General features: G+C 40.4%; 1 protein-coding gene across 2 annotated transcripts in view; it reads left to right on the top strand.

Moving 5' to 3' along the window:
- zfyve9a (zinc finger, FYVE domain containing 9a) overlaps positions 1-20,159 on the top strand; it is a 157,789-nt gene that overhangs the window by 48,887 nt on the left and 88,743 nt on the right. For both annotated transcript variants that reach the window (XM_072273740.1, XM_072273741.1), the window contains exon 3: positions 1,639-3,785. In XM_072273740.1, the coding sequence (XP_072129841.1) occupies positions 1,639-3,785 (2,147 nt within the window). The remainder of the gene's footprint in view (positions 1-1,638; positions 3,786-20,159) is intronic.

Raw genomic sequence — 20,159 nt, 5'->3', positions numbered from 1 at the left:
GGCCTTTCCTGTACATAACCTCTGTGTTGGTATTTCATTCAAGTCTTGTCATCCAGGTTCACTTCCAGGTTACTTGCAGGTCCTCACCACATCCATGTCCTCAACATCAATAGTAACCAGGAGCAGTGCAGGCTTAGTGTTCCTAAAGTCCTCTGTTACCGGAAAGCAAAGCAAGTTAGGTGGTGAGGTGAATTCTTGTGTGTGGAGGCTGAGTGGTGGGTGATGTAAAAGCAAACTGCAGATCTTATGATTACGGAGGCTGGTCTCCATAATCAAGTTTTGGGTCTTTTTCTTTCTTGTATTCTTTTGGAAATTGTATATTACCTTCTCAAGGACATGCACAGAGATCATGTCATATGATCTTATTGGTAGATAAGTGATTACATGATCCATTTCTGCTTTTAAAGATTTACCTGGCCACTTTGTTGCTCCGGTCCAGTGTCTGTTAATTCTATTTGATTTTCCATATTTCATTTTATTGATTATTCACCTTTCTAATAAATAGTTTTCAGGTGATTATTCTGTGTGCTCCATTTCTAGCGTGTCACTTTTTAAAAATTTTATCCCAAAGTTGTCTGTTTAAACTAACAGTCATCATTAATGCCTTTTCATAAATTCTAATCTGTGTACTTTAAGCATTTTGTGTTTTATTTCAGATTTCAAGCATTTGTACTTTGTTTCCTCTAATCCCTAATTAAACCAGTAAAATCAAGAATTGGCTACTTTTCATTTGACCAAGAAGGTTACGCGGAGATCTAATAGTTACTCAAAATTCAGAAGTTTTGATAACGTATATCGGGAAAAGTATTTTCACTGGTGAGTTAACAATCAAGGGCGTAAATTAAGATATAAAAAGGATGAAGGAAAGTGGTTAAGAAAAATAATGCAGAGGCTTAGGCTGTGGAATGCCTTACGAAACGTGGTAGAAGTGGAATCTTGAATAACTTACAAAAAATATTAAAATTTGTAGTGTATTAAATGGTTGTAGGACTGTTGACAGCTTTATTAGAGAGCTGGAGCAGGTGCAGCAGTGACATTTACATAAAATTGTTAAATAGCATTCATGAATCTATCTGAAATAATAGTTTCTGTAACTCAGCTGAGTTTTTATAATATTTTAGTCCCTCAAGTTCCAGTACTAAAATTTTCCCAAATTTAAAACATTTGATTTTTTGTGACATGGAAAATCAAATTTGACTGGACATTCTATTCTTTGCTTTTGCATCAGTGAAGAAACACTTCATGGAAATTTAATGTTCAGCTGAATGACCTTCATTATGACAGTTATGTGTTTTTAAAAATGTCCTAGTTAATGCTACATTTTAAATGTATTGAATCCTTTGTGTTATTTCAAATAAATGCTTTATCTGTAACTATGCTTACATGAATATGTTTTGGGGTCACTAATATAAATGAATGGGAAATTGATTTAAGTTTGAAATACCATTTTTGCTGATTACTTTTTGGGCTTTGCTTTGTTGGAGTCTTTGAATTTCCCCGGTCCTGTACTCACCACTATAATCACCAAACAAGTACATTCAAATGAGTGTTTTATGCATTTAACAAGAATAAATTATAAAAGCAAACAAATAAGTAAATTTACATTGGTGATAACATCTGAATTTTTTCTGCTTTCAGATGAGACGGAGTCCCCAAGTGTATTTGAGGCAAAGTGGAGTCAGATTTTGGATCCACCCTCTCACCTGCTGTCTTTAAATCCAGCCTTGTCTAATGTCAGTGTTGGAGCTTTATCCAATGAGGTGCAAGCAAAACTAAAATGCTGTGCTTCACCCAACACAGAGATTTCAGTCTTTGGGGGAGGGGATCACTGCCTTAATGGAAATGATTCCACAGAAAGCCTAGGACTCGACGTTCATTGGATTAATGATGAAGGAGCTCCTGTGGATAACAAAAGCAATTGTAGCCATTGGCCAAACTTTAAATCATCAGTGAAGTCTGCTTGTGAACATGAACTAACTCCTTCTGAAGATATGAATTCTTCAGGTATATTTGGGATAATTGTACAGAATTCTGACTGTCAGTTGGAACAGTGTAGTGACCTTTTGGAGGAAGATAACACAAATAGTCAAAATGCATTGAATGTTAACAGTTTTTTGGTAGAAAGCTCAAATCCGCAAAGTGGACCATTATTATCTGCTGTGAATGGCGATTCTGAGAAGGCAGGTAAAATGAAAAGTATTAAACAATTCAGCACACCCTGTGGAGACGAGTTATCTGTGAAATCTTCACTTGGAAATTTAGTGAACTGTACAGATTTAGAAAATGTATCACCTAATTCAAAAGAGTCTTGGAGAGCTGATGATTTGTCAGTTATTTGTGAACAGAGTGAATTGTCTGGATTGGATGGTGCTGCTGTTACAAACAAATTAAGTGATTCAATCTCTAGAAAAACTGAAACAAATGATACAATTACTGAGCTAGAAGATGAGTCGATGCAGGTTAAAAATAATTTTGTTGTAAAAAGTGGAGATGATTTGGATGACTTGGCAAAAACAGTGATATTGGGTGATCTGGATAATTTTACTGGGATCAAAATAGACTCTGAGACAGCACAATCCCAACAGTGTGGGTCCTGTTCTGACAATAGGCAGCCAAATTTGATTGCAGTGCAATGTAATTCCACAAATAATGGCAATTGTGGAAATGATGAACACCATTTTGAAAATGACAACAGTACAATGAGTATAAGTGATGAAATGGTTGTTTGCCAAAAAACTAGTGACATTTTGTTCACGCAGAGTGACTTATCTAATCGCTCAAATAAAATGTCGTCATCTCAGATGGACGCAGCAATTGATCGGTTAACTCCACACACAAAGCAAGTTAGTCATGAAGGACTGGAAGGAAAGAATAGTGAGATTGTGTTAGATCTAACAAAACCAGTGACGGAATCTGCAATGTCGAATGACGATTGGTTGCAAAGGTCTTCTCCTTTGTGTGCTGACATGAAAAAGACGGTGTCAACATCTTGCTATTCATGTGATGTATTAGACTCTGTGTCAATTTCTAATTCAACAATGGCTTGTGTTTCTAAATCTTTGCCTTTAAAAGAAGATTCAGTAACTGAAGAAAAGGAAAGAGAGGAGAGCAAATCAGAAAGTTGCTTCATTCAACACCAAGAAAGCAGTGCAGTGGAACCTGGAATGGCTAATGATATGACCAGATTAAGTATTTCTACAGATATTGCAGAGCAGTTGAGAGACAACTATTTTAACACCCCCAGTCCATCTGCTGCAATAACTGGTGCACAGGATGAGGCAGAAAAATTAGCTTTAAATAATGCACAGTCTGCTAGTATTCCATTTGGAGGTGCGAGACCGAAGCAACCTTTGAATTTGAAACTACAAATCCCAAAACCTTTGACCAACCAATTATTGAATGACTTGGGCTCAAGTAACCCTGCACAAAATACAAAAAATAAAAATATCGGTTTCATTGATAAAACAGAACCGTCTGAAGATTCCTGTTTGTGTGCTTTGAATGATGGTAATTCAGTTCCAGATTGCAGCAATGATGTTGATGACTTTGGAGCGTGTTATTCTGGTGATTCCAAAGATATCAACTCAGACTATGTTGTAGAATCTGAAAGTCCAAATAATGACCTGCGAATTGGACAGTTTCCAGGACTTCTCAAAAAGCCATTTACAAGCTTGGGTGATGTTGCTCCAGTATGGGTACCAGATTCCCAAGCACCTAACTGCATGAGATGTGAGATGAAGTTTACATTCACAAAGAGACGTCATCACTGCAGAGCTTGTGGAAAGGTGAGTTGTCTTTTTGGTTATGAAATCAGTTTCAAGCCTGATATAAAAAGGCTTAGAGTTTTTTTCACAAGTGATGAACTTTGGGGAAACCACCAGAGAATGCATTTCAGTTTGAGAAGTTGTTAATTGCAGGTGTCTTTATTATAAAGAGGAAATAGCTTGTACTTTAACTCTAGACTGCTGCTTAAAAATGCTGATGCACAAGAACAGCACAAAGGGTAGCTAATGTTAGTTATATTTCCTTCTCCAGTGGCATCCGTTGGATTTCTTCACAGATAATGGATTATATAGCACAGTAAACCATGGATAATCCGTTATGTTATCCAGTGGTTTGGTATCTGGTTCACTGGGTTCTTTTTCCCACATTCTCTTTAAACTCACTGGACACCTCTTTTCCACACTCTTTAAATTCACTGCATTCTTTGCAAAATTGATAGTTGATCAGGCTCCCAAGATTTATGGGTTGTGGATACGGCTTTAAATGAAATAGCAAGGGAATGGGTTCAACAGATTGGAGAAGTATGGATAAAGTAAAAGAGAAAAGTGTGGATAAAGTAAAAGCAAAAGTTAAGGGTGGAGTGCAAAAAGTTAAGTGCAAAAGAGACAAAGATTACTAGTTTTTAAAAGCACAATGAGAGTAAGGGCACTTTATCTGAATGCCCATAGTATTCGAAACAAGGTCAGTGAACTTGTGGCACAAATCAGTAAAAAGGGGTATGATTTAGTGGCCATTACAGAAATATGTTTGCAGGGTGGAGAGGACTGGGAATTAAATATCCAAGGATATCAGGTAATCCAGAAGAATAGGCAGGAAAGTAAGGGAGGTGGGGTATTGTTCTTAATTAAGGATGAAAGCAGGGCAATAGTGAGCGACGATATAAGACCTAAGGAACAGAATGCTGAATCCATCTGGTTAGAGATTAAGAATAGGGTAAAGGGGAAAAAAATCACTGGTGGGAGTTGTCCATAGGCCACCAAATAATAACATAACAGTGGTACAGACAATAAACAGAGAAATATCTGAGGCATGTAAGAATGGAACAGCAGTTATCATAGGGGACTTTAACTTGCACATAGATTGGGTGAATCAAGTTGGTCGAGGCAGTTTTGAGGAGGACTTCATAGAATGCATAGTGATGGCTTTCTTGAACAGCATGTTACCGAACCTCCAAGGGAACGTGCTGTCTTGGATCTGGTCCTGTACAATGAGACAAGTAAAATTAGCAACCTAGTAGTTAAGGATCCTCTTGGGAAGAGTGATTACAGTATGATTTCTCATACAACTGGAGGGTGCAATTGTTTGATCTAAAACCAGTGTATTATGCCTAAACAAGGGAGACTGCAACAGGATGACGGAGGAGTTGGATAGGGTAAACTGGGAACACAGGCTATATGGTGGGACGGCTGAGGAACAGTGGAAGACTTTCAAAGAGATTTTTCACAGTGCGCAACAAAAGTATATTCCAGTTAAAAGCAAGTACAGTAAGGGTGGGGAGAACCAGCCATGGATGACTAAGGAAATAAAGGAAGGCATCAAACTAAAAGCTCATGCATACAAAGTCACTAAGAGTAGTGGGAAACTGGAAGATTGGGAAAATTTTAAAAAGCAACAAAGAATCATTAAGCGAGGAATAAAAGAGAAGATTATGAAAATAAATGAGCACAAAATATAAAAACGGTAGTAAAAGTTTTATCATTATGTAAAGTGGAAAATGGTGGCTACAGTGAATGTAGGTCCCTTATAGGACGAGAAGAGGGAATTAATATTGGGTAATGAGGAAATGGCCAAGGCTTTGAATGACTATTGTGTGTTGGTCTTCATGGTGGAGGACATGTTTAACACACTGAAGAGAGCGGTTGTGGATGCGATGGGAGGTGAGGACCTCGATACAATAGCTGTCACTAAAGAGGTAGTGCTGAGCAAGCTTGTGGGCCTGAAGATAGAAAAGTCCCCTGGTCCTGATGGAATGTATCCCAGGGTACTGAAAGAAATGGCAGAGGCTTTGGCTTTTCTGCAGCTTAATGTGAAAAAGACTAAGGAGCTGGTGGTAGACCTGAGGAGAGCTAAGGTACCGGTGACCCCTGTTTCCATCCCGGGGGTCAGTGTGGACATGGTGGAGGATTACAAATACCTGGGGATACGAATTGACAATAAACTGGACTGGTCAAAGAATACTGAGGCTGTCTACAAGAAGGGTCAGAGGCATCTCTATTTCCTGAGGAGACTGAGGTCCTTTAACATCTGTCGGACGATGCTGAGGATGTTCTACGAGTCTGTGGTGGCCAGTGCGATCATGTTTGCTGTTGTGTGCTGGGGCAGCAGGCTGAGGGTAGCAGACACCAACAGAATCAACAAACTCATTCGTAAGGCCAATGATGTTGTGGGGATGGAACTGGACCCTCTGACGGTGGTGTCTGAAAAGGGGATGCTGTCCTAGTTGCATGCCATCTTGGACAATGTCTTCCATCCACTACATAATGTACTGGTTGGGCACAAAAGTACATTCAGCCAGAGACTCATTCCACCGAGATGCAACACAGAGCGTCATAGGAAGTCATTCCTGCCTGTGGCCATCAAACTTTACAACTCCTCCCTTGGAGGGTCAGACACCCTGAGCCAGTAGGCCAGTCCTGGACTTATTTCTTAGCATAATTTGCATATTACTATTTAATTATTTATGGTGCAACTGTAACGGAACCAATTTCCCCCCGGGATCAATAAAGTATGACTATGATAATTTACCGAAATTTTCTGGATTCAGGGCAGGTCCCAGAGGATTGGAAGAAGGTGAATGTCACACCATTGTTTAAAAAAAGGACGTGGGTATCAGGCAGGTAACTATAGGCCAGTTAGTTTAAACCCTGTAGTTGGGAAAATGCTTGAAGCTATCAAGAAATAACAAGGCACCTGAAAAGAAATGGATCCATTGTGTAGATGTAGAATGGATTCAGCAAAGGCAGGTCCTGTTTGACAAACTTACTGGAGTTCTTTGAGGATATAACGAGTGTAGTTGATAGAGGGGAACACATGAATGTTATTTACTTGGATTTCCAGAAGGTCTTTGATAAAGTACCATGTGAAAGACTTATCCATAAGATAAGGATACACAGAGTTGGGGTTGATGTATTAGCATGGATAGAGGATTGGTTAACCAATAGAAAGCCGAGAGTTAGGATACATGGGGGTTTCTCTGGTTGACAATCAGTGGTGAACGGTGTGCTGTAGGGGTCAGTGCTGGGCCTGCAATTGTTCAGGATATATATTAATGTTCTAGAAGGGGGGGGGACTGATTGTAGTGTATCTAAGTTTGCTGATGGTATTAAATTGAGTGGAAAGGCAAATTTTGCGGAGGATACAGGGAGTCTACAGAGTGATATAGATAGGTTGAGTAAGTGGGCAAGGGTTTGGCAGATCAGATTATTACTTAAATGGTAAAAGGTTGCAGCATGCTGCTGTGTAGAAGGACTTGCAGTGCTTGTGCATGAATTGCAAAGGGTTGGTTTGCAAGTGCAGCAGGCTGTCACGAAGGCATATGAAATGTTGGCCTTCAATGCTAGAGGGATTGAATTTAAGAGCAAGGAGGTTATGCTGCAACTGTACAGGATACTGATGAGGCTGCATCTGGAGTACTGCATGCAATTCTGGTTTCCTTACTTGAGGAAAGATGTACTGGCTTTGGAGGTGGTGCAGAGGAGGTTCACCAGATTCTAGAGATCAGGGGTTAGGACGATGAAAGGAGATTGAGTCACCTGGGACTGTACTTACTGGAATTCAGAAGAATGAGAGGAGATCTTATAGAAACATAAAATTATGAGAGGGATATATAAAATGGAAGTGGGAAAGTTGCTTCCACTGGTAGGTGAGATGAGAACTAGGGGACATAGCCTCAGATTCAGGAGAGTAAATTTAGGATGGAGATGAAGAGGAACTGCTTTTCCCAAAGAATGGTGAATCTGTGGAATTCTCTGCTCAATATATTTAAGACAAGGTTTGCATAGTAGGGGAATTAAGGGTATGGGGAAAAGGCAGGTAGGTGGAAATGAGTCAATGGTCAGATCAGCCATGATTCTATTGAGTGGCGGAGCCGGCTCGACTGGCCAGATGGCCTACTCCTGCTCCTATTTCTTGTGTTCTTATGATCCTAGTACGATTTAAGACTACCAGCAGCACCTTTGTTGCAATGTGGATATTGTCTGCTGGAATTGTCTATTCTATTATCCATGAGCTTTTCCATGGAAAATACAGATGAGGAATATTCATTTAACAATTTGTCAATCTCCTTTGGTTCTATATATGAGAAGAATATTAATTCATAAGGTTCTTGTTCCTTAGTTGCCATTTTGCGCTTCATATACTTGAAGAATCTCTTGGGATTTCCCCTTTTTATTTTGTCTGTCAATGCTATCTCTTTATACTGTTCAAATTTCCCTCTTAAGTGTACTACTGTATCCATTGTACTCCTTAAGGGACTTGCTTGATACCATCTGCCTATGCCTGACATCATCTTTTGCCTGTTACACTGCTGGCATTTAGGGCAGCAAAGAAGATCCTCCATCTCTGGTGGTGTTCATGGCTTCCTCTTAGTTTTACCTATTGTCAGTCTTGCATGTCTGGGGTGGGGACTCAGGAATATCACCACACTCAGAGGATTTCTTTCCATAAGAGTTTTGTTTTACCAGTCAGGGTTGTTAGCCCCGAGCTGAACCCCCAAACCTGGAAGATCTGTGGACCACTCTTAGTCTGGCCTCTACCCTTTGACTGGTTTGGCATGGGTGAGCCTATCAAGAGCCAAAGCATAAAGTCCTGACTCCAGCCAACATAGCTCTCCAAGTCATTGAAGCACACATACCTTTAAATTACTATAAGGTTGTGGTTCTTGTGGAGGTATGCCTGACATATGCTTCCTTTATTCCTGACCAGTGCCTCAAATACCCTTGTCAACTAGGGCACTATAATCCTTTTCTTTTCCATTATGAATATGTTATCCCTGAGCTTTTCGTTTTCTCTTTTAAAAGCCTCGCTTTTGCCAAATGTCCAGAAGACCACAGAAACAGGAGCAGAATTGGGCCATTGTCTGTTCTGCCATTTGATCATGACTGATTTATTTTCATAGTTGGATAAGTGTACTTTGGGATGTATTTAATAAAAAAAAATACAATAATTTGTAGATGTAATTTTAATTTCTCTGTACTGAAATTTAGTTCGATTATATGTACAGAGGAGCTGTTTATGCCTTGACAACCAATGTTTTCAGCCTCAGTGAAATAAATGTTCATGTTTACAAACAAAACAGCACAGAAACAGGTCATTTGGCCTACTTGATCCAGGCCACCCTGATCTCATACAATTTATCTGCACGGGGCCCATATCCCTTCAAACCCTCCTATCCCTGTGCTCATCTTTAGAAGTTACTATAGAACTGGCATCTACCACTTCTACTGGCAGCTTATTCTACACACATACCATCCTCCTAAGTGAAGAAATTTCACCTTAGGTTCTCCATGACCCATGACCTCTAGTTCTAGTCTTAACCCAATCTGGGGCGGGGTGGGGGGGCACGGTAGGCATGCAATGCATTCACCCTGTTTATCCCCTTCATAATTTTTTTTGTACAGTATCTCTGTGAGGTCTCCTCTTGCACTCTGGGGAATAAATTCCTAACCTTTCAATCTTTCCCTATAACTCAGGTTCTCAAGTCCTGGTAATGTCCTTGTAAATATTCTCTACACTCTTTCAAGCTTATTAATACCTTCCCTTTAGGTATGTACACAATACTCTAGGTCAGGCCTCTCCAACATCTTGTACAGCTTAACATAACATTCCAACTTGTGTACTCACTGTCTTGAGTTATGAAGGTCAATATACTAAAAGCTCTACCTGTGATGCATTTTTTAAGGAAACGTGGATCTGTATTCCCAGATCTCTTTGCTCTAGTGAAACAGATTTATCATTATTGCCGTTCTAGATTATAGTTAATGCTGCATTATGGCTTTTATCCAAAAATGTTGAACTATGTATTTGTGGCTATGGATTAATAACAAATATGCTTAAATGTTTAAGGTGATCAGAATTTCTTTGAGGGATAATGGTATTGGAGTTTGTAAATGCTGCTGTGCAATTTGAATTTTATCAATGCATGCTCCCCTTTCCCTTTTTGAAAAATATTCTGTATTTATGATTGAATGAAGGCAGGTAGGATTTTTTTGAAATTTCAAGATTTAAGCAATAGTGATTTGAAACTTTATATGTGCTGTAAGTTGGAATAATATTATTTCAACTTAATATTCTATATTGCTGATCTATATTGTGGATCAGCAATATAAATTATTAAGTTGAAATTGTCACAACTATTTCAATTTACATTAGTTATGTTCAATAATGTGTGTATTGGTCCAGGAGAGGATATTAATTTTGGTTTGCTTAGCTGTTTAGATGAATTTGGAGGATCTTGCAAAAACTGTATTGATGTTACTTTTCCAGTGTTTTAGATGCCTACCAAAGTACTGAGATGCAGTGGGAAAAAAATTGTCTTGCATACTGTTCATACAAATCATATTATTAGACAATAGCAATGCAGAATTAAATGTAACAGCTCTATCTCATCCCATAATTAGTTCCTATTAAATTACCCTTCTTAAAAATATTACTTTCAGCATAATATGTCAAACTGTATAATGTGAAAATTTAAATGGCTTGTGCTCCATTTTTGCTTGAAGTATTTAGAATACGAATAATTTAAACTTTATGCATTGAAATCCCTTTTTTGTGGATCAGCAATATAGAATATTAAGTTGAAATTGTCACAACCATTTCAATTTGCATTAGCTATGTTCAATAATGGGTGTATTGGTCCAGGAGAGAATACTAATTTTGGTTTGCTTAGCTGTTTAAGTGAATTTGGAGGATCTTGCAAAAACTGTATTGATGTTACTTTATCAGTGCTTTAGATGCCTACCATAATTAGTCTAGGTTTCAGACGCACATGAAAGAGCAAGGATCATTGCTGCCTGGTTGACTATGATTCTGAAGTCTCAATCTTCAAGTATCCTTTCCTCCTTCAACCAAAGGTTGTGCTAATTCATTAGTGGTAGTGAATTTTATTATCAAAGCTAGTCTTCGCTGAGATTAAGATGTGGATTATTTTGTTAGGGGTCAATTTGGTGCAGCAGGAACAGGCTGTATAAGCCTTTTGCATTTTGAGTGTAAGGCCCGATCTCTTGTACTCTTTGTTTTCCTATCTGACGCCAGACTTCCAAGGCAAATGCTCTATTCCAGGCTCTTATGGGAAGAGATTATCAGCTGGACAGAGGAAACAATTCATGGATGTGTTCAAAGACATCTTAAAGAAATTCAACCTCTCTTAGCAATTTTTGACTCATGACTGCTGAAATTGGATTAGCTGAATTTGAAACAGAAGGTTCTACAGAAGATGGAAATCCAGAGCAACACACACAAAATGCTGGAAGAACTCAGCAGGTCAGGCAGCATCTGTGGAAAGGAATAAGCAGTTGGCGTTTTGGGCTGAGACCCTAAAGGGAGGACTGGAAAGGAAGGGGGAAGAAACCAGAATATTTAGGCATGGGGAGGGGAAGGAGTGCGAACTAGAAGGTGATGGGTGAAGCCAGGTGCGTGGGGAAGGGGGTAATGAAGGAAGAAGCTGGGAGGTGATGGGTAGAAAAGGTAAAGGGATAGAGAAGAAGTAATCTAATAGGAGAGGAGAGTGTACCATGGGAGAAAGGGAAGGAGGAGGGTCACCATGGGGAGGTGATTGGTATGTTATTTACTTGGATTTCCAGAAGGTCTTTGATAAAGTACCATGTGAAAGACTTATCCATAAGATAAGGATACACAGAGTTGGGGTTGATGTATTAGCATGGATAGAGGATTGGTTAACCAATAGAAAGCCGAGAGTTAGGATACATGGGGGTTTCTCTGGTTGACAATCAGTGGTGAACGGTGTGCTGTAGGGGTCAGTGCTGGGCCTGCAATTGTTCAGGATATATATTAATGTTCTAGAAGGGGGGGGGACTGATTGTAGTGTATCTAAGTTTGCTGATGGTATTAAATTGAGTGGAAAGGCAAATTTTGCGGAGGATACAGGGAGTCTACAGAGTGATATAGATAGGTTGAGTAAGTGGGCAAGGGTTTGGCAGATCAGATTATTACTTAAATGGTAAAAGGTTGCAGCATGCTGCTGTGTAGAAGGACTTGCAGTGCTTGTGCATGAATTGCAAAGGGTTGGTTTGCAAGTGCAGCAGGCTGTCACGAAGGCATATGAAATGTTGGCCTTCAATGCTAGAGGGATTGAATTTAAGAGCAAGGAGGTTATGCTGCAACTGTACAGGATACTGATGAGGCTGCATCTGGAGTACTGCATGCAATTCTGGTTTCCTTACTTGAGGAAAGATGTACTGGCTTTGGAGGTGGTGCAGAGGAGGTTCACCAGATTCTAGAGATCAGGGGTTAGGACGATGAAAGGAGATTGAGTCACCTGGGACTGTACTTACTGGAATTCAGAAGAATGAGAGGAGATCTTATAGAAACATAAAATTATGAGAGGGATATATAAAATGGAAGTGGGAAAGTTGCTTCCACTGGTAGGTGAGATGAGAACTAGGGGACATAGCCTCAGATTCAGGAGAGTAAATTTAGGATGGAGATGAAGAGGAACTGCTTTTCCCAAAGAATGGTGAATCTGTGGAATTCTCTGCTCAATATATTTAAGACAAGGTTGGATAGATCTTTGCATAGTAGGGGAATTAAGGGTTATGGGGAAAAGGCAGGTAGGTGGAAATGAGTCAATGGTCAGATCAGCCATGATTCTATTGAGTGGCGGAGCCGGCTCGACTGGCCAGATGGCCTACTCCTGCTCCTATTTCTTGTGTTCTTATGATCCTAGTACATTTAAGACTACCAGCAGCACCTTTGTTGCAATGTGGATATTGTCTATTTCTATTAATCCATGAGCTTTTCCATGGAAAATACAGATGAGGAATATTCATTTAACAATTTGTCAATCTCCTTTGGTTCTATATATGAGAAGAATATTAATTCATAAGGTTCTTGTTCCTTAGTTGCCATTTTGCGCTTCATATACTTGAAGAATCTCTTGGGATTTCCCCTTTTTATTTTGTCTGTCAATGCTATCTCTTTATACTGTTCAAATTTCCCTCTTAAGTGTACTACTGTATCCATTGTACTCCTTAAGGGACTTGCTTGATACCATCTGCCTATGCCTGACATCATCTTTTGCCTGTTACACTGCTGGCATTTAGGGCAGCAAAGAAGATCCTCCATCTCTGGTGGTGTTCATGGCTTCCTCTTAGTTTTACCTATTGTCAGTCTTGCATGTCTGGGGTGGGGACTCAGGAATATCACCACACTCAGAGGATTTCTTTCCATAAGAGTTTTGTTTTACCAGTCAGGGTTGTTAGCCCCGAGCTGAACCCCCAAACCTGGAAGATCTGTGGACCACTCTTAGTCTGGCCTCTACCCTTTGACTGGTTTGGCATGGGTGAGCCTATCAAGAGCCAAAGCATAAAGTCCTGACTCCAGCCAACATAGCTCTCCAAGTCATTGAAGCACACATACCTTTAAATTACTATAAGGTTGTGGTTCTTGTGGAGGTATGCCTGACATATGCTTCCTTTATTCCTGACCAGTGCCTCAAATACCCTTGTCAACTAGGGCACTATAATCCTTTTCTTTTCCATTATGAATATGTTATCCCTGAGCTTTTCGTTTTCTCTTTTAAAAGCCTCGCTTTTGCCAAATGTCCAGAAGACCACAGAAACAGGAGCAGAATTGGGCCATTGTCTGTTCTGCCATTTGATCATGACTGATTTATTTTCATAGTTGGATAAGTGTACTTTGGGATGTATTTAATAAAAAAAAATACAATAATTTGTAGATGTAATTTTAATTTCTCTGTACTGAAATTTAGTTCGATTATATGTACAGAGGAGCTGTTTATGCCTTGACAACCAATGTTTTCAGCCTCAGTGAAATAAATGTTCATGTTTACAAACAAAACAGCACAGAAACAGGTCATTTGGCCTACTTGATCCAGGCCACCCTGATCTCATACAATTTATCTGCACGGGGCCCATATCCCTTCAAACCCCTCCTATCCCTGTGCTCATCTTTAGAAGTTACAATAGAACTGGCATCTACCACTTCTACTGGCAGCTTATTCTACACACATACCATCCTCCTAAGTGAAGAAATTTCACCTTAGGTTCTCCATGACCCATGACCTCTAGTTCTAGTCTTAACCCAATCTGGGGCGGGGTGGGGGGGCACGGTAGGCATGCATGCATTCACCCTGTTTATCCCCTTCATAATTTTTTTTGTACAGTATCTCTGTGAGGTCTCCTCTTGCACTCTGGGGAATAAATTCCTAACCTTTCAATCTTTCCCTATAACTCAGGTTCTCAAGTCCTGGTAATGTCCTTGTAAATATTCTCTACACTCTTTCAAGCTTATTAATACCTTCCCTTTAGGTATGTACACAATACTCTAGGTCAGGCCTCTCCAACATCTTGTACAGCTTAACATAACATTCCAACTTGTGTACTCACTGTCTTGAGTTATGAAGGTCAATATACTAAAAGCTCTACCTGTGATGCATTTTTAAGGAAACGTGGATCTGTATTCCCAGATCTCTTTGCTCTAGTGAAACAGATTTATCATTATTGCCGTTCTAGATTTATAGTTAATGCTGCATTATGGCTTTTATCCAAAAATGTTGAACTATGTATTTGTGGCTATGGATTAATAACAAATATGCTTAAATGTTTAAGGTGATCAGAATTTCTTTGAGGGATAATGGTATTGGAGTTTGTAAATGCTGCTGTGCAATTTGAATTTTATCAATGCATGCTCCCCTTTCCCTTTTTGAAAAATATTCTGTATTTATGATTGAATGAAGGCAGGTAGGATTTTTTTGAAATTTCAAGATTTAAGCAATAGTGATTTGAAACTTTATATGTGCTGTAAGTTGGAATAATATTATTTCAACTTAATATTCTATATTGCTGATCTATATTGTGGATCAGCAATATAAATTATTAAGTTGAAATTGTCACAACTATTTCAATTTACATTAGTTATGTTCAATAATGTGTGTATTGGTCCAGGAGAGGATATTAATTTTGGTTTGCTTAGCTGTTTAGATGAATTTGGAGGATCTTGCAAAAACTGTATTGATGTTACTTTTCCAGTGTTTTAGATGCCTACCAAAGTACTGAGATGCAGTGGGAAAAAAATTGTCTTGCATACTGTTCATACAAATCATATTATTAGACAATAGCAATGCAGAATTAAATGTAACAGCTCTATCTCATCCCATAATTAGTTCCTATTAAATTACCCTTCTTAAAAATATTACTTTCAGCATAATATGTCAAACTGTATAATGTGAAAATTTAAATGGCTTGTGCTCCATTTTTGCTTGAAGTATTTAGAATACGAATAATTTAAACTTTATGCATTGAAATCCCTTTTTTGTGGATCAGCAATATAGAATATTAAGTTGAAATTGTCACAACCATTTCAATTTGCATTAGCTATGTTCAATAATGGGTGTATTGGTCCAGGAGAGAATACTAATTTTGGTTTGCTTAGCTGTTTAAGTGAATTTGGAGGATCTTGCAAAAACTGTATTGATGTTACTTTATCAGTGCTTTAGATGCCTACCATAATTAGTCTAGGTTTCAGACGCACATGAAAGAGCAAGGATCATTGCTGCCTGGTTGACTATGATTCTGAAGTCTCAATCTTCAAGTATCCTTTCCTCCTTCAACCAAAGGTTGTGCTAATTCATTAGTGGTAGTGAATTTTATTATCAAAGCTAGTCTTCGCTGAGATTAAGATGTGGATTATTTTGTTAGGGGTCAATTTGGTGCAGCAGGAACAGGCTGTATAAGCCTTTTGCATTTTGAGTGTAAGGCCCGATCTCTTGTACTCTTTGTTTTCCTATCTGACGCCAGACTTCCAAGGCAAATGCTCTATTCCAGGCTCTTATGGGAAGAGATTATCAGCTGGACAGAGGAAACAATTCATGGATGTGTTCAAAGACATCTTAAAGAAATTCAACCTCTCTTAGCAATTTTTGACTCATGACTGCTGAAATTGGATTAGCTGAATTTGAAACAGAAGGTTCTACAGAAGATGGAAATCCAGAGCAACACACACAAAATGCTGGAAGAACTCAGCAGGTCAGGCAGCATCTGTGGAAAGGAATAAGCAGTTGGCGTTTTGGGCTGAGACCCTAAAGGGAGGACTGGAAAGGAAGGGGGAAGAAACCAGAATATTTAGGCATGGGGAGGGGAAGGAGTGCGAACTAGAAGGTGATGGGTGAAGCCAGGTGCGTGGGGAAGGGGGTAATGAAGGAAGAAGCTGGGAGGTGATGGGTAGAAAAGGTAAAGGGATAGAGAAGAAGTAATCTAATAGGAGAGGAGAGTGTACCATGGGAGAAAGGGAAGGAGGAGGGTCACCATGGGGAGGTGATTGGTATGTAAGGGAGAGCCAGTGTAGGGATTTGGAGAAGGGGAAAGAAAAATAATCAGAATGAGGAATCAGTGTTCATGCCATCAGGTTGGAGGCTACCTCGGTGCTCCTCCATCCTGAGATTGGCCTTCCCTCATCGTGACAGAAGATGAAGCCGCGGACCAACATGTCAGAATGAGATTGGTGATAGGAATTAAAATGGTAGGCCACCAGGGAATCCTATTTTTTTGCGGATATAATGAAGGTGCTTGACAAAGCAGACCTTCAAGCTATGTCAGGTCTCACCAATGTAAAGGAGGCCACATTGGGAGCACTGGATACAGTAGACGACCCCAAAAGATTGACAGGTGCAGTTTTGCCTCATCTTGAAGTTCTGTCTGAGGCCCTGAATGGAGTTGAGTGAGGAGGTGAGTTGGTAGTTGTAGTACTTCTTACAGGAATAAGTGCCAGAAGGAGGATTGGTGGGAAGGGTTGAATAGTCAGGGAACCACGGAGGGAGCGATCCCTGTGAAAAGTGGGGGGGGGGGGGAGTTGTGGGGGAGAGATTAAGATGTTTGATAGTAGGGTCCTGTTGAGGATGATTGAGGTTGCAGAGAATGATGTGATGGATGCAGAGACTCATGAGCTGACAGGTGAGGACAAGAGAAACTCTCTGCGTTAAGATGGTGGGAAGAATGGATGAGCATGGATATCTGGAAAATGGATGAGATGCAGTTGAGGGCAGTATCAATGGTTGTTAGTAGAATTTGGGATGGGATTAAGAACCTCCAAGGCCATGAATCAGGAGTACACAAAAGGCTCTCTAAGTAGTAGATGGAACATAAACAGCCCATTGTCTGCTCCATCAGCTAACACTGGTTCTGTTTGATAGAAGAGTCTGCTGTTTACACATTGGCCCCACAGAACTGAGTAGAAGCAACTCACCTTTGATCCCTAAAGACTTACTGGGAAGAAGTGTTGTTAAGGTTCAAACTACATTTATTATCAAAGTACATATACTATATACAACCTTGATATTCATCTCTTTACAGGCAGTCACAAAACAAACCCATTACAATCAATTTAAGAAAAATATTAAACCCCCAATGTGCAGGGGGAAAAAGAAACAAATTGTGCAAATAATATAAGTAAGCAAATAACATTCAGAACTGAAAGCAAGACACATAAAAGTTGCTGGTGAATGCAGCAGGCCAAGCAGCATCTCTAGGAAGAGGTACAGTCGATGTTTTGGGCTGAGACCCTTCGTCAGGACTAATTGAAAGAAGAGCTAGTAAGAGATTTGAGAGGGGGAGGGGGAGATCCGAAATGATAGAAGAAGACAGGAGGGGGAGGGATGGAGCCAAGAGCTGGACAGTTGATTGGCAAAAGGGATATGAGAGGATCATGGGACAGGTGGCCCAGGGAGAAGGAAAGGGGGAGCGGGGAAGCCCAGAGGATGGGCAAAGGGTATAGTGAGAGGGACAGAGGGAGAAAAAGGAGAGAGAGAAAAAGAATGTGTGTATAAAAATAAATAATGGATGGGGTACAAGGGGGGAGGTGGGGTATTAGCAGAAGTTTGAGAAGTCAATATTCATGCCATCAGACGGAATACAAGGTGTTGTTCCTCCAACCTGAGTGTGGCTTCATCTTTACAGTAGAGGAGGCTGTGGATTGACATATCAGAATGGGAATGGGACGTGGAACTAAAATGTGTGGCCACTGGGAGATCCTGCTTTCTCTGGCGGACAGAGCGTGGTGTTCAGCGAAACGATTTCCCAGTCTGCGTCGGGTCTCGCCAATATATAGAAGGCCGCATCGGGAGCACCGGACGCAGTATATCACCCCAGCCAACTCACAGGTGAAGTGTCGCCTCACCTGGAAGGACTGTCTGGGACCCTGAATGATAGTGAGGGAGGAAGTGTAAGGGCATGTTCCGCTTACAAGGATAAGTGCCAGGAAGAAAATTGGTGGGGAGGGATAGGGGGGACGAATGGACAAGGGAGACGCGTAGGGAGCGATCCCTGCGGAAAGCGGGGGGGGGGGGGTGAGGGAGGGAAAGATGTGCTTAGTGGTGGGATCATATTGGAGGTGGCGGAAGTTACGGAGAATTAAATGTTGGTCCCGGAGGCTGGTGGGGTGGTGGGTGAGGACAAGGGGAACCCTATTCCTAGTGGGGTGGCGGGAGGATGGAGTGAGAGCAGAGGTGCGTGAAATGGTGGAGATGCGTTTGAGTGCAGAGTTGATGGTGGAGGAAGGGAAGGCCCTTTCTTTAAAAAAGGAGGACATCTCGTTCGTCCTAGAATGAAAAGCCTCATCCTGAGAGCAGATGTGGCAGAGATGGAGGAATTGCGAAAAGGGGATGGCATTTTTGCAAGAGACAGGGTGAGAAGAGGAATAGTCCAGATAGCTGTGAGAGTCAGTAGGCTTATAATAGACATCAGTAGATGTGCTGTCTCCGGAGATTGTTCTGTCACAGAACGATCTAGAAAGGGGAGGGAGGTGTCAGAAATGGACCAGGTAAACTTGAGGGCAGGGTGAAAGTTGGAGGCAAAGTTAATGAAGTCAACGAGCTGAGCCTGCGTGCAGGAAGCAGCGCCAATGCAGTCGTCGATGTAGCGAAGGAAAAGTGGGGGACAGATCCCAGAATAGGTTTGGAACATAGATTGTTCCACAAAGTCAACAAAAAGGCAGGCATAAGCTCACATAAGTGAGTTCATAGCCATGAAGCCAGTCATCGCTGAAGCCAGTCCAGGAGCCCATTAGTGGCAGGGCACAGCCTCAGTTCAGCGTAAACCTTGCTGAGCAGCAAGCTGAACACCAGCCCATCCTTCTCCTTCAGCCCTGACACCCTGAACTTCTCTATCTGGCCCGGTGCTTAAATTGACCAAACTGTGGGTTGTTCCTCGCTCTTGGTCATGGGCCCTGCTGCCTCGAATCTGCCTTACCTTGGTATTACCACTTTGAATCGCCTCCTTGTCCACTCCAGCAGTGGCCAAACATTGGCTCATTCCCCACTCTCAAACCTGGCCCACCACCTGATTTGGCCCTTGCATGTAACGCTGCAACCATCCTGCACCTTCGAGTCTTCATTTTCCACCACAAAAACGCCAGGTCATACAGGCGGTTCAAAAGCTCAACTTTGAAATGGAAGTTGCAAACTATTGATTGCAGTGATCATCTCCAACGAAAAGTGTAATTAATAAAGTAGTTAATATTTGTGCTTGCTGCCAGCAAATCGCCACTGTGCTTCACCAGCAGCATCTTACACCTGATGGAAATCTACGAAGTTAATTCCAATTCAATAATTTGACCTGAAATGTTAACCTATAAAATATCTGGAGATATATAAGAATTATATCAAAACAATTCATTACTTTGTTATAAATATGTTTGCAAAAATTTGAGACCAGTTTAATGCCTTTTTATTTTATATACAGGGAGTAGCTCTTGAAATTAACATGATTTTTTTCCTTGATGAAGTCACTAAAACATGAAAGATCTTTTTTATGTTATGTTGATAAGTGTAGCTATGTTTGGCTGCAGCTTCTTTATCTTTTCCCCAAATAATGTCCAGTGTGAACTACTCAGATCTAAATTGCATGACCTTGTGCTGCCCGTTTTGAAGCTGTTTCCCTTTGCTTTTTTTTCTTTGTTAGATGTTATTTCCTGCTCCCATCCACACAGATTGTTTATCCAAGTTGAGTATTATTTAAAGACTTGAATATGTAATATCGCCCTTCTTTGTCCAGATGACGTAATATAAGCAATTAAAACCAATTAAAATTTTATTTTTAACAAGATTGATCTTGTGATTTTTGGCATCTCATGGTGAACATTTTATTATAGAGCATTATAGAGCCACATAGCAACAGCACATTCATCCC

The sequence above is a fragment of the Mobula birostris genome, chromosome 12 (genome assembly GCF_030028105.1).
Source record: "Mobula birostris isolate sMobBir1 chromosome 12, sMobBir1.hap1, whole genome shotgun sequence".
Taxonomy (NCBI): domain Eukaryota; kingdom Metazoa; phylum Chordata; class Chondrichthyes; order Myliobatiformes; family Myliobatidae; genus Mobula; species Mobula birostris.
Note: the sequence above shows the minus strand (reverse complement) of the source record. Positions and strands in the feature narration are given on the sequence as shown.